We start from the raw sequence: 18,514 nt of genomic DNA, 5'->3' as shown, positions 1-18,514 counted from the left end.
CAGAAGTCCTCAGAAGAAATAGGCCTGCGGGCTGGATGTTTTCGGGTTACGGGCAGGATCTGGCCCGTGAGCCGTAGGTTGCCGACCCCTGCCCTAACCCTATCCCTAAACCTCTTCCACTGAGAGGAAAATGCCTAATCCTGACCCTAACCCTCTTCCACTTAGAGGAAAATGCCTAACCCTAACCCTGACCCTGACACTAACCCTGACCCTAACCCTAATCCTAACCCCAGGTCTACATTTTTATTTATCATTTTTAATTCACAGTTCACAACATCATAACTTTACAAAGATAAATCAGTTGTAAAACAAAATTATCAGCAAGTGGTCAGCTACCTTTCCTCCTTCGAAACCTTGCTATTTTTGTGATGTTAATAGGAGGCAGCCATGATCCTAGTGTGCTCTCTGCCTAGCTAGCATGAAACAAAGTGTGTGATTGGTCAATTGGCGTCCGACTCAATGTCAAACGTGTTTTGATTGGACAATTACTACTCGGAAAATTAGAGGGTTTTATCATATTTAAAAAATATGTGCATGTTTTGTTCTTGACGAATTTCAGGTATGATTTCTATAATATTTTTACACAATATGTTATAAATACAGGTAAATACGTGATTTGGGTCACGAAATGAAATGAAAAAGCACCTCGGCCCACGGTCTAAATCTGCATTTATTTCCTCAAGTGCAGTGACTATATTGCGAGCATAGAATGCAGCATACTTAAATGGAACAAGTACAAGTACAAGTGAATCCGAAGGGAGTGAATGCTGGAAGGGAAGCAAAGATGGTATCTCATTGACAGTGGCATAAATGTGTTAAATGTGGAGGCTGGTGGGAAGGATGATGAAGAAAAAAAGAACTATCCTTAGTATGGATGGGATGAGAGGGCAGAATATAAATAAAGGAACCGTCATAGTTCAGCGTTCTATCGATGTATTTGACTTGTTTGAAATTTGAATTACCTGAAATGTTGACCGTTTCTTTCTCCATAGCATCCTGACTTGCTATTTCGGGCATTTGCAGTTTTTCTTTTGCTGAACGGGTACCTGGCTTGTTTCTGTGTTAATGAGCTTTATTTTACAGCTACGATTTGACACGTTGTTAAATTGGGTGGGTACAACTGTGGTAGTGCAGGGATTGTAAATCTTCCCATTATTTTTCTAGACTATGGCAGAATGTGACCAGAGCAATAAAGAACCGTGATCAAGAACAGGCCACACAGGAGAAGTTTATTCTAGAGGAAGCACAGCGCAAGGCTACCAGAGAGCGTAAAGAACAATGTCAGGATTGGGTGGCAAAACTCTTCCAGGAGGATGAAGCAACAAAGAACTGGAAGTACAAGTTCATGGAGTATGTACCACTCATCTAACATTTACTCTTATATTACTCTTATATCAATAGAGCTTTTAATACTACCCTCCAGGACAAGCAATCCTGCCATTCAAATATTAGAAATCCATGATATTAAAATTTGTGGAAATACTTTTTACATCCCTGGATTGAACTTAATGGATCATGTTTCTGATTTTTCTTCCTTGCAGGACCTGTCCCTGGGATTCGACAAATGACATTATCCAGTTTGAGAAAGACGGAATTTTGCAGACAAGGATCCGACACAAATCGCTGACAGTGATGTCAATTGATATTAACAGCAGAAGTCAAATAGGACAGCAGGTAATTATCAGAATATTCAAAGTACTGTGCATGGACGTGGTCACCACACTATTGGAAGGATTTAGTAGTAATAGAGAGAGTATAGAAGAAATTCACCAAGATGCTGCCTTTAACGGAGGGCTGTAATTATAAGGATACAGTATATTGGATAGGTTGGATTTATTCTTACTGTATCATAGGAGGCTGCAGGGTGACCTTATTGAAGTTTATAAAATCACAAGGAACATAGATAGCACAGAGAATCTTTATCCCGAGACAGCAGAGTCTAGAATTAAAACTCACATATTTAAGCTGAAAGTTAAAATACATTTTTTCGCACAGTTGGTAGTGATTCTCTGGAATAAACTGCCAGGAGATGATAGAGACAGGTACAATTGTGATGTTTAAAAGGCATTTGGATGGGTACTTGGGAGGAAAGGCATAGAGGAATACTGACCTATTAAAATGTTTCATAGAATCCACTTTGTGTCAATCGTAGTCTTGGGAGCTAGAGGTAGAACTGGTTCATTTTACATTTCAAGATAATCTAAGAGAAATCTAATAGCTCCTTACTAAAGAAATGTTTGAGCACTATTCGCTCATGAAAATTGTTTTAAATCCACTTCCACCACCATAATACATTTTAGGTCTCAAATTTTGATCTGTAAAAAAAAAACTTCATTACTGATCTTATATTTATTTTTCTCTTCATTTTCTCTGTGGTGTTGTGGCTTAATTTACCCCCAGTTACACTTCAGCTATTTCAGTGATTTACAAAGCGTTTTTTTGCTGAAAATCCTCTCTGCTGAGCACACCCAACCACCCACCTACAACCTTCCCCTGCTCACAAGACATAGTTGACACAGGTATGGCCCAAGTATTTTTCCTCGAGCAGGAGAGAAGATGGAAAATACAGTAGCACAAAAATAAATTTCAATGTCCTGAGAATTTATGTTGAAACAGATTAGTTTAGTATGAAACTAAATAAACAGAATATTTTTTAATTTAATTTTTTGGGTAATCCTTCGGTAATAAGAATCCTGAGGATTAATGTTAATCTGATCCCATCAATCTAACATCCTTTTTTGGGTTGTTCATTCATAACGTACGTTCTAACATTCTCTTTCTATAAGTTCTCTTTCTAGTATATTTGTACATCCTTTAATCCTTTCTTATAACACAATTTTAATAATTGAAATATAAATGCATAACATTATAAGACTTGTATGGAGAAAACAGAATTGTATCAGACTAATGAGTTAGGCACCCTTTCTCTCCTGCCTATTGAACAATACATGCCTAAACTGCCAACATGTGGTTTCTGTTCTAGGTCCCAGTTCAAGAATACGTTGGGTGTAAAACCAGTGATCTTCCAGTACCCAACACATCACAGAATACAGAGAGCAGTTGTTCAACACCGGAACCAGTACAAGATGACTCATCCGATGTGTCATGTAAGAGTTTTTGTGTTTTTGTGTTTTTGCTAAATGCTCAGAATGAAATGATAATATGATGGCGTCTTTCATGGTTTCAAACTTTTAGAACGTTAATTGCTTTGACCTGGAGGATCCAACATCTGAGCCCAATTGATTATTTACATCCTTTTTGGTGGATCTCACTCGCCACCAACCTGGGCAGATGATGTGTCCAGAAGGAACAACCTTCCCAAAATCAGTCTGTAGAAGGGTCTCGACCCGAAACGTCACCCATTCCTTCTTTTCAGAGATGCTGCCAGTTCCGCTGAGTTACTACAGCATTGTGTGTTACCTTCCCAAAATATTAATGGAACTTGAGCACAGCAAGCCATAAAAATGTCTGTGGACCAAACCCCCTCTAGAACATATACAAACTTTAATTATGCTATGCAAGATGCTCTCGGCAACAAGTAGAATTGGTAAATTACATCTACCCCTGGTTTAGGGAGAGGAAGTATTAGCCAGGTTTCCTCACCTTAATAGTATTTGGTTGCTCATGGAAAATGAACATATGCACTTTGTATGAGGCGGCAGCCAGCTTTAGTTGAAGCTAAAGTTAGTTAGTTTAGTTTATTTTCACATGTACTGAGGTACGGTGAAAATCTTTTTGTTGCGTGCTTTACAGTCAATGGAAAGACTACATGATTATAATCTAGCTATCCACAGTGTACACATTCAGGATAAAGTACAGTGCAAAATAAAATCCAGTAAATAGACAATAGATGCAGGAGTAGGCCATTCGGCCCTTCGAGTCAGCACCGCCATTCAATGTGACCATGGCTAATCATCCCCAATTAGTACCCCGTTCCTGCCTTCTCCCCATATCCCCTGACTCCGCTATTTTTAAGAGCCCTATCAAGCTCTCCCTTGAAAGCATCCAGAGAACCCGTCTCCACTGCCCTCTGAGGCAGAGAATTCCACAGACTCACCACTCTCTGTGAGAAAAAGTGTTTCCTCGTCTCCATTCTAAATGGCTTACCCCTTATTCTTAAACTGTGGCCCCTGGTTCTGGACTCCCCCAACATCGGGAACATGTTTCCTGCCTCTAGCGTGTCCAAACCCTTAACAATCTTATATGTTTCAATGAGATCCCCTCTCGTCCTTGTAAACTCCAGAGTGTACAGGCCCAGCTGCTCCATTCTCGCAGCATATGACAGTCACGCCATCCCGGGAATTAACCTTGTAAACCTATGCTGCACTCCCTCAATAGCAAGAATGTCCTTCTTTAAATTAGGGGACCAAAACTGTACACAATACTCCAGGTGTGGTCTCACTAGGGCTCTGTACAACTGCAGAAGGACCTCTTTGCTCCTATATTCGTTTCCTCTTGTTATAAAGGCTAACATGCCACTCGCTTTCTTCACTGCCTGCTGTACCTGCATGCTTACTTTCATAGACTGATGTACAAGGACCCCCAGATCCCGTTGTACTTCCCTTTTTCCCAACTTGATGTCATTTAGATAGTAATAAAGTACGAATAAAGATAGCTGAGGGTCGCCGATGAGTTAGATGGTAGTTTAGGACTGCTCTCTAGTGATTGATAGGATGATTCAGTTGCCTGATGACAGCTGGGAAGAAACTGTTCCTGAATCTGGAAGTTATAATTTCATGCAGAGATTAGTGACAACCTAGACATACTGGGTAAATAGTTGTTTAAACTATTTCTTCAGAGTTTCCCACCATTATAGGCTAAAGTTAAAGTGAGATGCTAAGCAATTCTCTGTCAAAATTCTGTTTCTTTGGAATATTGGTCAAGGCTGAATATTGGTCAAGGCTGAAAAATGGACGCAAAAATAAATGTTTCTTTGGAATATTGAAAGAAACTGTCAAATACTGACTTTTCCTTATTCACTGCAAAATAAAGTCAGTAGGTAGGTACCCTGATCAGAATGAATCAAGATCTAGACAAAAGGTAGACACAATGCTGGAGTAACTCAGCGGGTCAAGCAGCATCTCTGGAGAAAAGGAATGGGTGACGTTTCGGGTTGAGACCCTTCTTCAGACTGATATCAGGGAAGTGGGCAGGACAGAGATAGAATGTAGTCAGAGATGGTAAGGCTGGTGGGAGAACTGGGCAGGGAGAGGGGATGGAGAGAGAGGGAAAGAGAACTTTGAAGAAGTTCTCCTCTTCTCTCTGACGAGAGTTCAGCAACATCCTCTCTCACTGCTCCCTCTGATTCCTCCTTCCCTCTGACAAATCTAACTAAATAGCCCTTGCTTACCCTCTCTCCCCATCTCCTCCCCTTCCCAGAACTCCCACCAGTCTTACTGTCTCCGACTACATTCTATTTGTCCCGCCCACTACCCTGACATAAGTCTGAAGAAGGGTCTCGACCTGAAACATCACCCATTCCTTCTCTCCCGAGATGCTGCCTGAGTTACCAGCATTTTGTGTCTACCTTCGATATAAACCAGCATCTGCAGTTCTTTCGTACACAAGGTCTAGACAAATGCAGGTAGATGCTGTATTTACACTGTATAGCAGCTGACAGTCCTACATTTAGTAACAGCATTGAAATTAAAATGTCGACCTTCTAACATTGCGCGATGAGATGAATAATGCTGTTGATAGAACACAACCACCGAACGCCCGTAGGACTTTACTTGCTGAAAATTCATTGAGCCCAAATCTATGGTGCGGTGCCATAATAAATACAGGTTCTTGGAGTTCCATATTCTATGCTGAATAACTTTATCATTTAAGGTGCTATGGATCCTCTCAGTGCACCAGGGTATAGTGGCATCCAGTAACTCATGACAACAGGTGTCGAGCTTGGTTGCAATTCTCTCTGATATTTAATAATCTACTGGCAATATTTGGTCAAGGCTGAAAAATGGACACATCGACCAAAAATTGAAAGCAGCCTGCAAAATTACCTTGAAGGAAAATGCCTCCACAAGAGTAGAAACTGGAGAAAGGAAAGGAACCAGCAAAATGCCACAAATTAGTGTAGTGAAATTGATGGCTAAAATCAAATGTTGTTTTGTTATCCTAAAGGTAATCTGTAATGTAATTTCTTACAGGGTTACTATGTCCCAGGTGCAGAAAAGGAATGAATGAACTTACAAATATTCACACAACTATTCAATCCATACAGAGGACACAGCAAGAAATTCACAGGTAAAGCAGCAGGCAGTTACTGGCATTGTTTGTCACTTGTACAGGTGTTCAATATGCTTCCAAGTATGAGTATAGCGGTTGGGAGGTCATGTTGCAGTTGTATAAGATGTTGGTAAGACTGCATTTAGAGTATTGTGTTCATTTCTGGGCACCATGTTATGAGAAATATATTGTCAAGCTTGAAAGGGTTCAGAAAAGATTTACAAGAATGTTGCCAGGACTAGAGAGTCTGAACTATAAGGCTGGGTCTCTATTCCTTGGAGTACAGGAGGATGAGGGGTGATCTTATTGAGGTGTATGAGATCATGAGAGGATAGATCGGGTAGATGCACAGTCGCTTGCCCAGAGTAGCGGAATCGACGACCAGAGGACAAAGGTTCAAGGTGATGGGGAAAAGATTTAATAGGAATCTGAGGGGTAACTTTTTCACACAAAGGGTGGTGGATGTATGGAACAAGCTGCCAGAGGAGGTAGTTGAGGTTGGGACTATCCCAACATTTAAGAAATAGTTAGACATGTACATGGATAGGACAAGTTTAGAGGGATATGGGCCAAGCGCAGGCAGGCGGGACTAGTGTAGATGGGACATGTTGGCGGTGTGGGCAAGTTGGGCCGAACGGCCTGTTTCCGCACTGTATGCCTCTATGACTCTAAATTACTCAACTCTACCTGTATCCTTCCAAGACCCTTCAGTCTTGAACTTAAATTAAGGCAATTACAAGTGGATGGAAACAGAGTGAAGTGACTTGGCAAATTAGGTTTAACATATAATTGGACAAAGATGTGGCACATCATAAGCTTGGGCAGAAGGTAAACAATAGCAAAGTGACTATAAAAGAAATAAGGAAGAAAAATTAAGAAAAAATAAAGAAAGATTAAGGGATCAATGAACAGGAGGTGAGAGCAGCTCACTGACATGATTTTCAGCCACATGTTTAATGGTGGAAACAAACACAAATGGTCCTGCTCCCATTTTCAAAGCTTAAAATTTATTAAAGAATAATTTAATGAGAGATTTTTGCTACATTAGTTTTAAAAAATGTAGCTAACGTTAAAAAATGCAATTGAATACATTACACTAAAGCAAAATAATACTTTTCAGAAAATATCATTCCTTTCCTGCCCTTTAATCTGCAATTCTCAATCTTTAATGAATGGAATGGTGACCCAACAAATGTCCCAACATAAATACTGAGAAATCTCAGAAAGCTGAAGCTTCATTGCCGAAATGAACATTCTTTTTCTGACAAAGTAATTTGGCTGAGAACATAGATTGAAATGCAGGAGCCAGCATTGAGCCTGCTTTTTTTGATTAAATTGAAATGTTGGATCCGCAAAAGATATCAGCAAGTGGAGACACAAGAAATCGCAGATGCTCGACTTTGGAGGAAAAACAAAGTGCTAGACTAACTCAGTGGGTTAGGCAGCATCTGTGGAAGGTAATTAATGAACAGTCGATGTTTCAGGTCAAGATGCTTCATCTGTACAGAGTAATGGGAAGGTGAGATTAAGTGGGTGGCTGGGGCAAAATCCTGCAACCGATAGGTGGATATAGGGTAAGGAGAGTTGATTGGAGGGAAAGCAGGTTTGATGTTAATAAATTTGACTTGTCAATAAAAATATGAATTATATTTATTTTCAGGAATCTCGCTGCACTTAACCGGCAAGCCTGCCACAAACAGTACATCTCCTGGAAAAGGCTCCTGTACCCACACTACTGGCTGGTTATTTGTGTACTTGTATCATTCCAATTAATCATCAATTTTTTTTATGGGTGAATCGCGTTGAAATGTATTGCAGACTATAAATGGCGAAAGAAAGCAGAATTTCCATGGCATAAACCGGGCTACAGAAGTGCCCCACAGCCAACTTCCAAGGAGAGTCGCTAGGAAAAAAACGGAATATTTGAACTTCTTCCAGTTAAATCTTGTATTGGGTGGGGACATATCTATGGATACTGTACTTGCACATCCCATCTCCAAGGGCAACCAACCCCAACTAGGCCTTAATGCTAAAGCCAAATAAGACTATCCAAATGTTCTATTCCTTTCTTCCTCTTTCCAAAACAAAGCAATTTAGAATTCTTCTTCCCAACAGTATTTATAAACTGTTGATGGTAATATTTGTGGTGGTCGGTTTGTATATTGTTCTTTATATAAATTTTGACTCTTTGTCACATTAATGGATGTCTACTTCAGTCTGCCCTGCCACTAGGCAGTCACTATTTAAAATAGCAATGTATAAGATCTGTCGCAGCCTTGTGAATCTTGCCCTAAATAGCACCATTAATATGTTCCTGAGCAGAACCATGCAGAGTATTGTAGGTTGAAACAGAAATGCCTCCAGGATGGCAAGAACTTATAGTCATGAGGTCAGTTTGCTCCCTGCCTGCAATATAATTTCACTTCTATGACATTCTATGAATGAAATGTACAATATGTGTAAACAGATGCGGATAATAAAAACGTTTTTTTAAAAACCATGAATAAGCGTGTGTTTAAACATTCCAATATCAAAAGGGATAATTTTTTTAATACATTACACCCTTGTTTTAACCGACCATAGGGGTGGGGGGGGGGGGGGGGGGGGAATGTTGTCCGTTATTGCTGATTGGCGCTATAACTGAGTAAAGGATTATCATTGTGTAAGTAGGTTTTACAGTATTTGTTACATTGGCTAGTCCTTTGCTTGACAACTCCAGCACTGATCAAAGAGTGATGATTTCCTGAAGATGATTCCAATCAACTTGTTTATAAAATGTAATTTCTAGAAATATAAACAAAGAACTGCAGATGCTGGTTAATACACCAAAGGACATGGAGTAACTCAGGAGGTCATGCAGCATATCTGAAGAACATGGATAGGTGATATTTTGGGTTGGGACCCTTCTTCAGACCCTTGGTCTGGAACTGGACCTGGAATCCTGGTGAATTTACGGCCCCAGCCTGCGGGGGACTGGGGGAGAGGTGAGGATTAGCGGAGTCATTGATTGCGGCCTGCAGGCAGCCGGAGTACAGGTAAGCGACAGCAGTTGTGGCAGGGGCAACCTGGAAACGGCCAAGGAAACTGTGTTGCTCGGCGCTGGTGGCAGTAAGCCTGAAAGCAGACAGGGAGGCGGTGTGGGCAGGTGATGTTGTCGCAGCAAGCCTGGATGCGGCTGGGGAGATAGTGTGGGTCGAGAGTGGCATCGGCAACCCGGCCTGATGGTGAAGGTCGTTCATTCACTATAACCAAAATCCGTTATAAAGAGGTCTGTAATAATGAGGGTTTACTGTAGATGAATCCACCATTGCTACTAAACGGGCTAATGTTTTTCTGTCATTCAACCATCCACTTGAAGAGGAATAATAGAATGATAAAGGCAAGCTGTCCAACAGTTTGTATGTGGTGCATAACTCTGAGCCAGTACAGAGAGCCAAAATCCTATTGCTTGGTTAAATATTTGTTTGAGACTTAACATGGTTTTCCAAATCCACAATTTACCATCCCAATCCTCGAACCATATTATTCTCCAGCAGTAGGATTGTGAGATATAATTTAACAGTAACAGGCCACAGTAAACGTTCATTTGCCTGTCAGACACCACATGTTGACAAAAGTCAAGAGAGTTTTATTGTCATAAGTCCCAGATAGAACAATGAAATTCTTACTTGCTGCAGCACAACAGAATATGTAAACATAGTAAACTGTAAACAATATAATAAACGAGAGGAAAAAAAAGTTCAGTGTGTGTATATACACACATACAAGTACATACACGCATATATATAAACATACATATATATATGTATGTATGTTCAAGAAAGAACTGCAGATGCTGGTAAAATCAAAGGTTGACAAAAAATGCTGGGGAAACTCAGCGGCTGCGGCAGTATCTATGGAGAGAAGGAATTGGCGATGTTTCTGGTCGAGACCCTTCTTCAGGCTGATGTCAGGGGAGGGGGTAGGACAAAGAAAGAATGTTCCAGTGCTCCAGTGCTCACTACATTATTCAGCCTCTCCCTGGACAAGTCCGTGGTCCCTGCCTGCTTCAAAAAATCCATCATTGTACCGGTACCAAAAAATGCCTCCCCAGCCTGACTGAATGACTACCGTCCGGTGGCCCTTACCTCGGTAGTCATGAAATGCTTTGAGAGGCTGGTGAAGAAACACATCTGCGCCTTCCTCCCTCGGAACATGGACCCGTTGCAGTTCGCATACCGTCCGAACAGATCCACGGACGATGCGGTCTCCCAGGTCTTGCACACCGCTCTCTCCCATCTGGACAGCCAGGGGGGCTACGTGAGGATGCTGTTCATAGACTACAGTTCAGCCTTCAACACGATAGTCCCCACCAGACTGACCGGGAAGCTAATGGAATTGGGGCTCAACACCTCCCTGTGTGCCTGGGTCCTGGACTTTCTCACCGCCAGGCCCCAGGTAGTCAAGGTGGGAGGGAATACATCGAAGTCCCTCACCCTGAGCACAGGATCGCCCCAGGGTTGCGTCCTCAGCCCCCTATTGTACTCCCTGTACACACATGACTGTGTGGCTAGGTTCAGCTCCAACTCAATAATTAAGTTTGCTGATGACACTGTGGTGGTGGGCCTGATCTCAGACAACGACGAGAAGGCCTACCGGGAGGAGGTGGCTGATCTAGCACTCTGGTGCCAGGATAACAGCCTCCTCTTGAACATCAAAAAAACGAAGGAGCTGATCATGGACTTTAGGAGGGCACATCATCCGAGGACGTACATTCCATTGAGGATAAATGGGGATCCTGTGGATAGGGTGAACTGTTTTAAATATCTGGGAGTCCACAACTCCGAGGATATGACATGGGCATCACACCCCTCAGCACTCGTGAGTAAGGCAAGGCAGCGCCTTTACCACCTCAGGCAATTGAGGAAATTCAGAGTGTCTCCGAGGATCCTCCAGTGCTTCTACGCAGCGGCGGTGGAAAGCATCTTGTCCGGGAACATTACCATCTGGTTTGGGAATTGCTCTGCCAAGGACAAGAAGGCTCTGCAGAGAGTAGTGCGTTCGGCCGAACGCACTATGGGAACTTCACTTGCCCCCCTGCAGGAACTATACATCAGGAGGTGCAACTCCAGAGCCAACAATATCATGAGAGACCCCTTCCACCCCTGCAACGGACTGTTCCAGCTGCTACGGTCAGGCAAACGCGTCCGTTGCCATGCGGTGAGAACGGAGAGATTGAGAAGGAGTTTCTTCCCAGAGGCCATTCGGACTGTAAACGCCTATCTCACCAGGGACTAACTCTACTGAACGTTTTTCCTTCCATTATTTATTATATAAAAGAATATGTGTGTTATGATTGTGTTTATAGTTTGTTTGGTTGTTTGCCTTTTTGCACAAAAGTCCGCGAGCATTGCCACTTTCATTTCACTGCACATCTCGTATGTGTATGTGACAAATAAACTTGACTTGACTTGACTTGAATGTAGGCGGAGACAGTGGGATCAGTGGAGAACTGGGAAGGGGGATGAAGAGAGAGAGCCAGGGCTACCCGAAGTTAGAGAAGTCAACGTTCATACCGCTGGGGAGTAAACTATCCAAGCAAAAATGAGGTGCTGTTCTTCCAATTTGCGCTGGGCCTCAGTCTGGCAATGCTTGTTCTGTTTGTTCATGCTCTACCGAAATACAAACAGAACTGTCCTTCTTCTTGCGTATGGCGTGCACAGCCTAAAGTTGTTGGTCAACTTGTTCTATTTTATCTTGTTTGTGCACGTTGGGTTGATTGCGTTAGTCGAAACAGGGCGGACCACGTGAAGGTTGCAATCTCCCACCCCAGAACTGTCCTGACGATCCATTGTTTCTGTTTGTTCATGCCCTACCGAAATACCAACAGAATTGTTCTGGCAGACCCATTGTTTCTGCTTATTCATGCCCTACCAAATTAATTTCCACATACTTCGACTCCATCCTTTCCCCCCTGGTCCAATCCCTCCCTACCTATGTCCAAGACACCTCACACGCTCTTTGTCTCTTCAATCCAGGCCCCACTCCCTCATCTTTACTATGGATATCCAGTCACTCTACACCTCCATCCCCCACCAGGAGGGTCTTAAAGCCCTCCATTTCTTCCTCGACCGCAGAACCAGCCAATTTTCGTCCATCAATACTCTCCTCCGCCTAGCAGAGCTGGTCCTTACCCTCAACAACTTCTCCTTCAATTCCTCCCACTTCCTCCAGATCCAAGGCGTAGCTATGGGCACTCGCATGGGCCCTAGCTATGCCTGCCTCTTTGTAGAGTACGCCGAACAATCCCTGTTCCAGGCGTACACTGGCCCTATCCCCGAACTCTTCTTCTGCTACATTGACGACTGCATTGGTGGTACCTCCTGCAACCATGCAGAACTCACTGACTTCATCAACTTCACTACAAATTTCCATCCTGCACTCAAATTCACATGAACCATCTCCGACATCTCCCTACCGTTTCTAGATCTCACCGTCTCCATCACAGGAAACAGACTATTGACCGACATCTAATACAAACCTACTGGCTCCCATAGCTATCTTGACTACACTTCTTCCCACCCTTCTTCTTGTAAAGACTCTATCCCCCTACTCTCAATTCCTCCATCTGTGCCAAGGACGAGGTTTTTCATACCAGGGCATTGGAGATGTCCCCATTCTTTAGGGACCATTCCATTCAGATGAGTTGAATGGTAATCCCAGATTTACCATATCTTTAATCTTCTCAACTTGGCCTGTCACCTTCACATTGTCAGTACCTCTGGCCTGACACACCTTTAAAATTGCATAATTTAGTTTGTGTCTTCCACCAAAACTCACCATTCACATAGGGCATCTACCACACACGGTGCCTCAGGAAGGCCGTCAGCATCCATAAAGACTCCTCACACCATTGTAATGGACTGTTCGAACTACTTCCCTCTGGCAGACGTTACGAGGCCTTCTACGCCCGAACCTCCAGACTCAGGAACAGCTTCATTCCCAGAGCTATAGCGGCTCTGAACCGGCCCTGCTGAGTGCCCCCCACCCCCCCAGACTGTCTCCCTCGGATGGTCACGTCGCATTCACATCTGCACTTTAGTCTGTTTGAACGATTTTGACTATTTTACTGTTCTTTTACAAACCATGTTCTCGGGGTATCTAATTCTAAATTTTATTAGTTATTTATGTTATGACATCGGATGGAAGCTGCATACCAAATCTTGTTGCGCTTATGTGCAATGACAATAAAATATATTATTATTATTATTATTATTACATGTCACTTCATTAAATTACATCTGTCAAATATTTTCTCATTGCACCAATTCTGTTCTGGGCTTTTTTCCGTTCTGAATTATTATTTTTGCATGTCTTTTTTGCATTTTTTGAAATGATGCTTTGCACTTTATATACCAAAATAAGGCAGTTCAAATAAGAACTGTCTGTGACCACTTGTGTTCACTTTTGAGACACGAGAGACTGCAAATGCTCGAATTTTGCGTAAAACAAAGTGCTGAAGGAACTCAAGCAGCATCATTTCAAGAGAGAGTTAGATTTAGCTCTTAGGGCTAAAGGAATCAAGTAATATGAGGGGTATGCAGGAACAGGGTACAGATGTTAGATGATCAGCCATGATCATATTGAAGGTCCGAATGGCGTACTCCTCCACCTATTTTTCTGTTTGGGAACGAATAAGGGCCAAAACCTGCAACGTCGCCTGTCCATTCCGTCCACAGGTGCTGCGTGGACTGCTGATTTCCTCCAGCACTTCAGTCAAGTTCAAGACATTAGCACATCAAACAATTTACCACTTTAACTTAAGGTAAAGGAATGGGTGACGTTTGGGTCGTGACCCTTCTTCAGACAGAGAAGTTTCGGCTCGTCACGAAACGTCACCCATTCCTTCTCTCCAGAGATGTTGCCTGTCCCGCTGAGTTACTCCAGCATGTTGTGTCTATCTTCGGTGTAAACCAGCTCCTACAGTTCCTTCCTACCACTTGAACTTCCTGGCATCATGTGGCTACACCTAGCAATGTAAACTCTTCATGCAATAATGCCAATGTAATAAGTACTCCCCAGCAACGCTCCTTGATCGCTGGCAAGGAACATCTTGTCCTCATGCCCATCGATCTCCATGGATACCGTCCCATTGATCCCGCCCCCTGCGGGGGAGCTCCTGATTGGCTGACGTTGGGTTTCCGAGCGACGTCAGGAGGATGGAAGTAGGCGCGATGCAATTTCCGGTGGTGTCCTGCCTCTTGCATCAGCTGCACCAGGACAGGACGGGATGGAGAGAGGCGAGGGTAAGTGGCCGCAGCTGAGCTGATGCCCCACGGCGAGCGAGCGGGCCATGAGTACAGCAGGTGTCTTCATGCCGGTTTCATTCGATGTGAGGGGAAGGGTCGCACTCTGTGTATCTGACAGACCCGATCCTAACCTTTTAGCACTGGTTCGTGATTGTCCAGATGGTCCGCCCCGTTCAACCACATTTAAACTGTCTCATCTATTTAACCATTCTGGTCCTAGGCCCGCTGAAAACCTAGAACAAATTCATGTAGAAAATGCATAGATCAATCAGCGGGTGTATTGCAAGTTCAGTCATTTCACGGGAAAGAGAAAATGAAAGCAGGTGAAAGCTCCGATGAAAAATCACTGTCCTAAAATTTTAAGGTTCTCCTCGCAGTTGCATTTTAACTTGTTGAGTGTCCAGTGTTTTTGATTTATATTTCAAATTTACAACGTCTTTAATTCTTCAGATTTTTCAGTAGTGAAATCTTCTACCTAATTTTGTTCCCTAAATGCACTGATGGTAGTGTATCGAGGCAGTGATTATAATTCTTTTGGATATAGCATTTTTCCGGAGGAGGGTTGTTTTAAACAAAGCTAAGTAGCCTGCAAACAACTATCTGGAGTGACAGAATAACAGGAAACTGGAGTTAAATACGCTGAGAGTTCAAAGCAATTCTGTTTTGACAAAGATATTGGATGGGAAATCCAGTCCATGTATGTCAAAGACCATATTGAGTATGAAAAACGAAAAGAGGAAGCTGAACTGCATCTAGGGCACTCAGCTGTTCCTCTGATCTCCTATTACCACCCTGTGTTATAACTCCCTTAAGAATAGTTGCTCACTTTCAAACTGGAAAATTTCTATTAATTAATTTGTATAGATAACTATGTTAACAGCATGACCTTTATCGAATTCTCCCATAATAATAAAGCCTATGTCTTAAAGCATCAATAATAATGTCTTCTGGGATATAATCTTGCATCTGGCAAAATCTTCAACTATTTGGCCTGTTCAGAACATCACAATGAACATGTATGTCCTATTAGTAAATCACACCATGAGCTATCTTTTCCTCTGGCACTTTATTTTAGAGCATCATACCTCATTCCACTGTTCTTGCCCCCTCAAGTGAAATCTGCATTCTTCTCTATCTATTGTGTAATAAAACATTTTTGGGATACTTTAGTTGCTTTTCACACTTGGCTTTTGCACTGAGCTACTTCCCATCCCCTGTAATTAAACATTTCTCTCATAGTTCATTGTGCTTGATAAATTCATTGTCCTCCAATCCCCAAGGCTATCCCTCCGTGTAATCTTGATCCTAATTCATGGGCAGTCTTTGACCTTATCATCTCATATGCCCTTTCTTTTCCTATCATCTCAATCAAGCAATTCATTCCTCATTTTCCATTAATTGCTCCCATCCAACACTCCTTTATGCTTCACAAATCCATTTCTGGAAAAAAAGCTTCAAAACCACTGCTTTTGGCTCACCGTTTTCATTGATTGATTGATATCTGGCTGCTCCACACTCTTAAATGTGATGGATTTAAATGTGATGTGATGTTTATAAAGAACAACTGGTTTAGCCTTTGTGTTTAGAAGGTTGCCTGATAACAGCTGGGAACTGATTCATCCTACCACAACCAGAGAGCAGTCCAGAACTACTATCTACCTCATTGGTGACCCTCAGGCTATCCTTGATTGGACTTTGCTGGCTTTATTCTTGCACTAAATGTTATTCCTTTATCATGTAACTATACACTATAAATGGCTCGATTGTAATCAAGTATGGTCTTTCCTCTGGACTACACGTCTTCCCACCCTGCCCCCTGTAAAGACTCCATCCCCTACTCCCAATTCCTCCGCCTACGCCGCATCTGTTCCCAGGATGAGACATTTCATACCAGGGCATCGGAAATGTCCTCGTTCTTCAGGGAACGGGGATTCCCCTCCGCCACCATAGATGAGGCTCACACCAGGGTCTCATCCATACCCCGTAACACTGCTCTCTCTCCCCATCCCCGCACACGCAACAAGGGCAGAGTCCCTCTGGTCCTCACCTTTCACCCCACCAGCCGGCAAATACAACACATAATCCTCCGCCATTTCCGCCACCTCCAACGTGACCCCACCACTCGCCACATCTTCCCATCTCCCCCCATGTCTGCCTTCCGCAAAGACCGCTCCCTCCGCAACTCCCTCGTCAATTCTTCCCTTCCCTCCCGCACCACCCCCTCCCCGGGCACTTTCCGTTGCAACCGCAAGAAATGCAACACCTGTCCCTTCACCTCCCCCCTCGACTCCATTCAAGGTCCCAAGCAGTCGTTCCAGGTGCGACAAAGGTTCACCTGTATCTCCTCCAACCTCATCTACTGCATCTGCTGCTCTAGATGTCAGCTAATTTACATCGGTGAGACCAAGCGTAGGTTGGGTGACCGTTTCGCCGAACACCTCCGCTCAGTCCGCAATAACCTACCTGATCTCCCGGTGGCTCAGCACTTCAACTCCCCCTCCCATTCCCAATCCGACCTCTCTGTCCTGGGTCTCCTCCATTGCCAGAGTGAGCAACAGCGGAAATTGGAGGAACAGCACCTCATATTCCGTCTGGGGTCCTTGCGCCCTTATGGCATCAACATTGAATTCCCCCAATTTGGCTAGCCTGTGCTGTCCCCTCCCCTTCCTTCACCCTCTAGCTGTCTCCTCCCACCCTCCCATCCGCCCACCCTCGGGCTCCTCCTCCTCCCTTTTTCCTTCTTTCTTTCCCCACCCCCCATCAGTCTGAAGAAGGGTTTCGGCCCGAAACGTCGCCTATTTCCTTCGCTCCATAGATGCTGCTGCACCCGCTGAGTTCCTCCAGCAATTTTGTGTACCTTCGATATTCCAGCATCTGCAGTTCCCTTTTGAACACTATGGTCTTTCCTCTGATTGGATAGTACGCAACAAAAGCTCTTCACTATACCTCGGTGCACCTGACAGCAAACTAAACTAAACATAATATACCACAGCTGACTCCATAAAAACAGGTTTTATTGTCAAAGCAATCCAACAGCTCTTAAACTTATTTCTGAACGTAAGGGTAGAATGAACTGTAGAACGTTATGGAGACAAGAGACTGCAGGCAGATGCTGGAAATGAGCAGAAAAAGAAACTGCTGGAGGAACTCAGCAGGTCAGGAAGCATCTGTGGAAGGAAATTGACTGATGAAATTTTGGGTTAAGATCCTTCTTTGTACTAATCTTCAATTTGACCTTTACATCATATTCCAGATATGATCCAACTAACACTTTAAATAACTGTGGAGAGTAACTTTTTATATTGTAACCATCCAATTATAAAGTTTAACATTTCATTCACCATTTTCAAAATGGATTTATCATTACTTTGCTTTTGAAGTGAGTTCATCTGTAGCTACATTGAAATCCGTTGCATTAAACACACAGTTTTGCTCATTCCTTTTAACCATTAATATCTTTCTGTAACATTGTGTTCCCATTGTGCCATCAGTCTGTGCTGCGGTATTAGTAAACTCAGTCGACGATTGTAGTATTCAAGCCTTACAAGAGAAGATAGTGAATTGTGGAAATGTCAACAAACAAACACACCTATAGATGATGTTGTAAACCTAATATCCCAAATCTGTCTTTTACTGATGCCAATCTGTTAACTTAAAAAAAAGCTTTCTATTCATGAGCTTTACTTTTAACTAAGCCAGCTCTGTACTTGAGAGCATATAGTCTCAGTGCGCTCAATCTACCTTCATATGTTAACCTGCAATCCCTGGAACCGAAGTAGTGAATCATCGCTGCTTTTCTCCTTGGCAAATGTACATGTACATTCTTTATTGTCTAAGTAGACAAAAACTGCATATCAGGTGCAGTCTCAGCAAAATGTTACATAATTCCAGTAAAACATTTTTACACTTGTAATCAAATCCTCATTATGAAAGCCAACACACCATTTATATTCCTAATTATTTGTTGCAACTGAATGTCGGTTTTCAATGACTTG

The 18,514-nt window shown here is 42.9% G+C and overlaps 2 protein-coding genes across 4 annotated transcripts in view; both read left to right on the top strand.

Annotated features, from left to right (window-relative positions):
• osbpl5 (oxysterol binding protein like 5) overlaps positions 1-8,735 on the top strand; it is a 104,331-nt gene extending 95,596 nt beyond the window's left edge. The window contains exons 18-22 of the mRNA XM_033039141.1: positions 1,165-1,350; positions 1,542-1,674; positions 2,984-3,107; positions 6,153-6,249; positions 7,892-8,735. Coding sequence (XP_032895032.1) covers positions 1,165-1,350; positions 1,542-1,674; positions 2,984-3,107; positions 6,153-6,249; positions 7,892-8,027 — 676 coding nt within the window. The 3' untranslated portion in view covers positions 8,028-8,735. The remainder of the gene's footprint in view (positions 1-1,164; positions 1,351-1,541; positions 1,675-2,983; positions 3,108-6,152; positions 6,250-7,891) is intronic.
• Positions 8,736-14,436: 5,701 nt separating this feature from the next.
• Positions 14,437-18,514, top strand: part of cars1 (cysteinyl-tRNA synthetase 1) — a 58,102-nt gene continuing 54,024 nt past the window's right edge. For 2 of the 3 annotated variants that reach the window (XM_033039139.1, XM_033039138.1), the window contains exon 1: positions 14,439-14,516. In XM_033039139.1, coding sequence (XP_032895030.1) covers positions 14,501-14,516 — 16 coding nt within the window. In that variant the 5' untranslated portion in view covers positions 14,439-14,500. Of the gene's footprint in view, positions 14,517-18,514 lie in introns of all 3 variants that reach the window. The other variant, XM_033039140.1, reaches the window with a different exon arrangement.

The sequence above is a fragment of the Amblyraja radiata genome, chromosome 20 (assembly GCF_010909765.2).
Source record: "Amblyraja radiata isolate CabotCenter1 chromosome 20, sAmbRad1.1.pri, whole genome shotgun sequence".
Classification (NCBI taxonomy): Eukaryota; Metazoa; Chordata; class Chondrichthyes; order Rajiformes; family Rajidae; genus Amblyraja; species Amblyraja radiata.
Note: the sequence above shows the minus strand (reverse complement) of the source record. Positions and strands in the feature narration are given on the sequence as shown.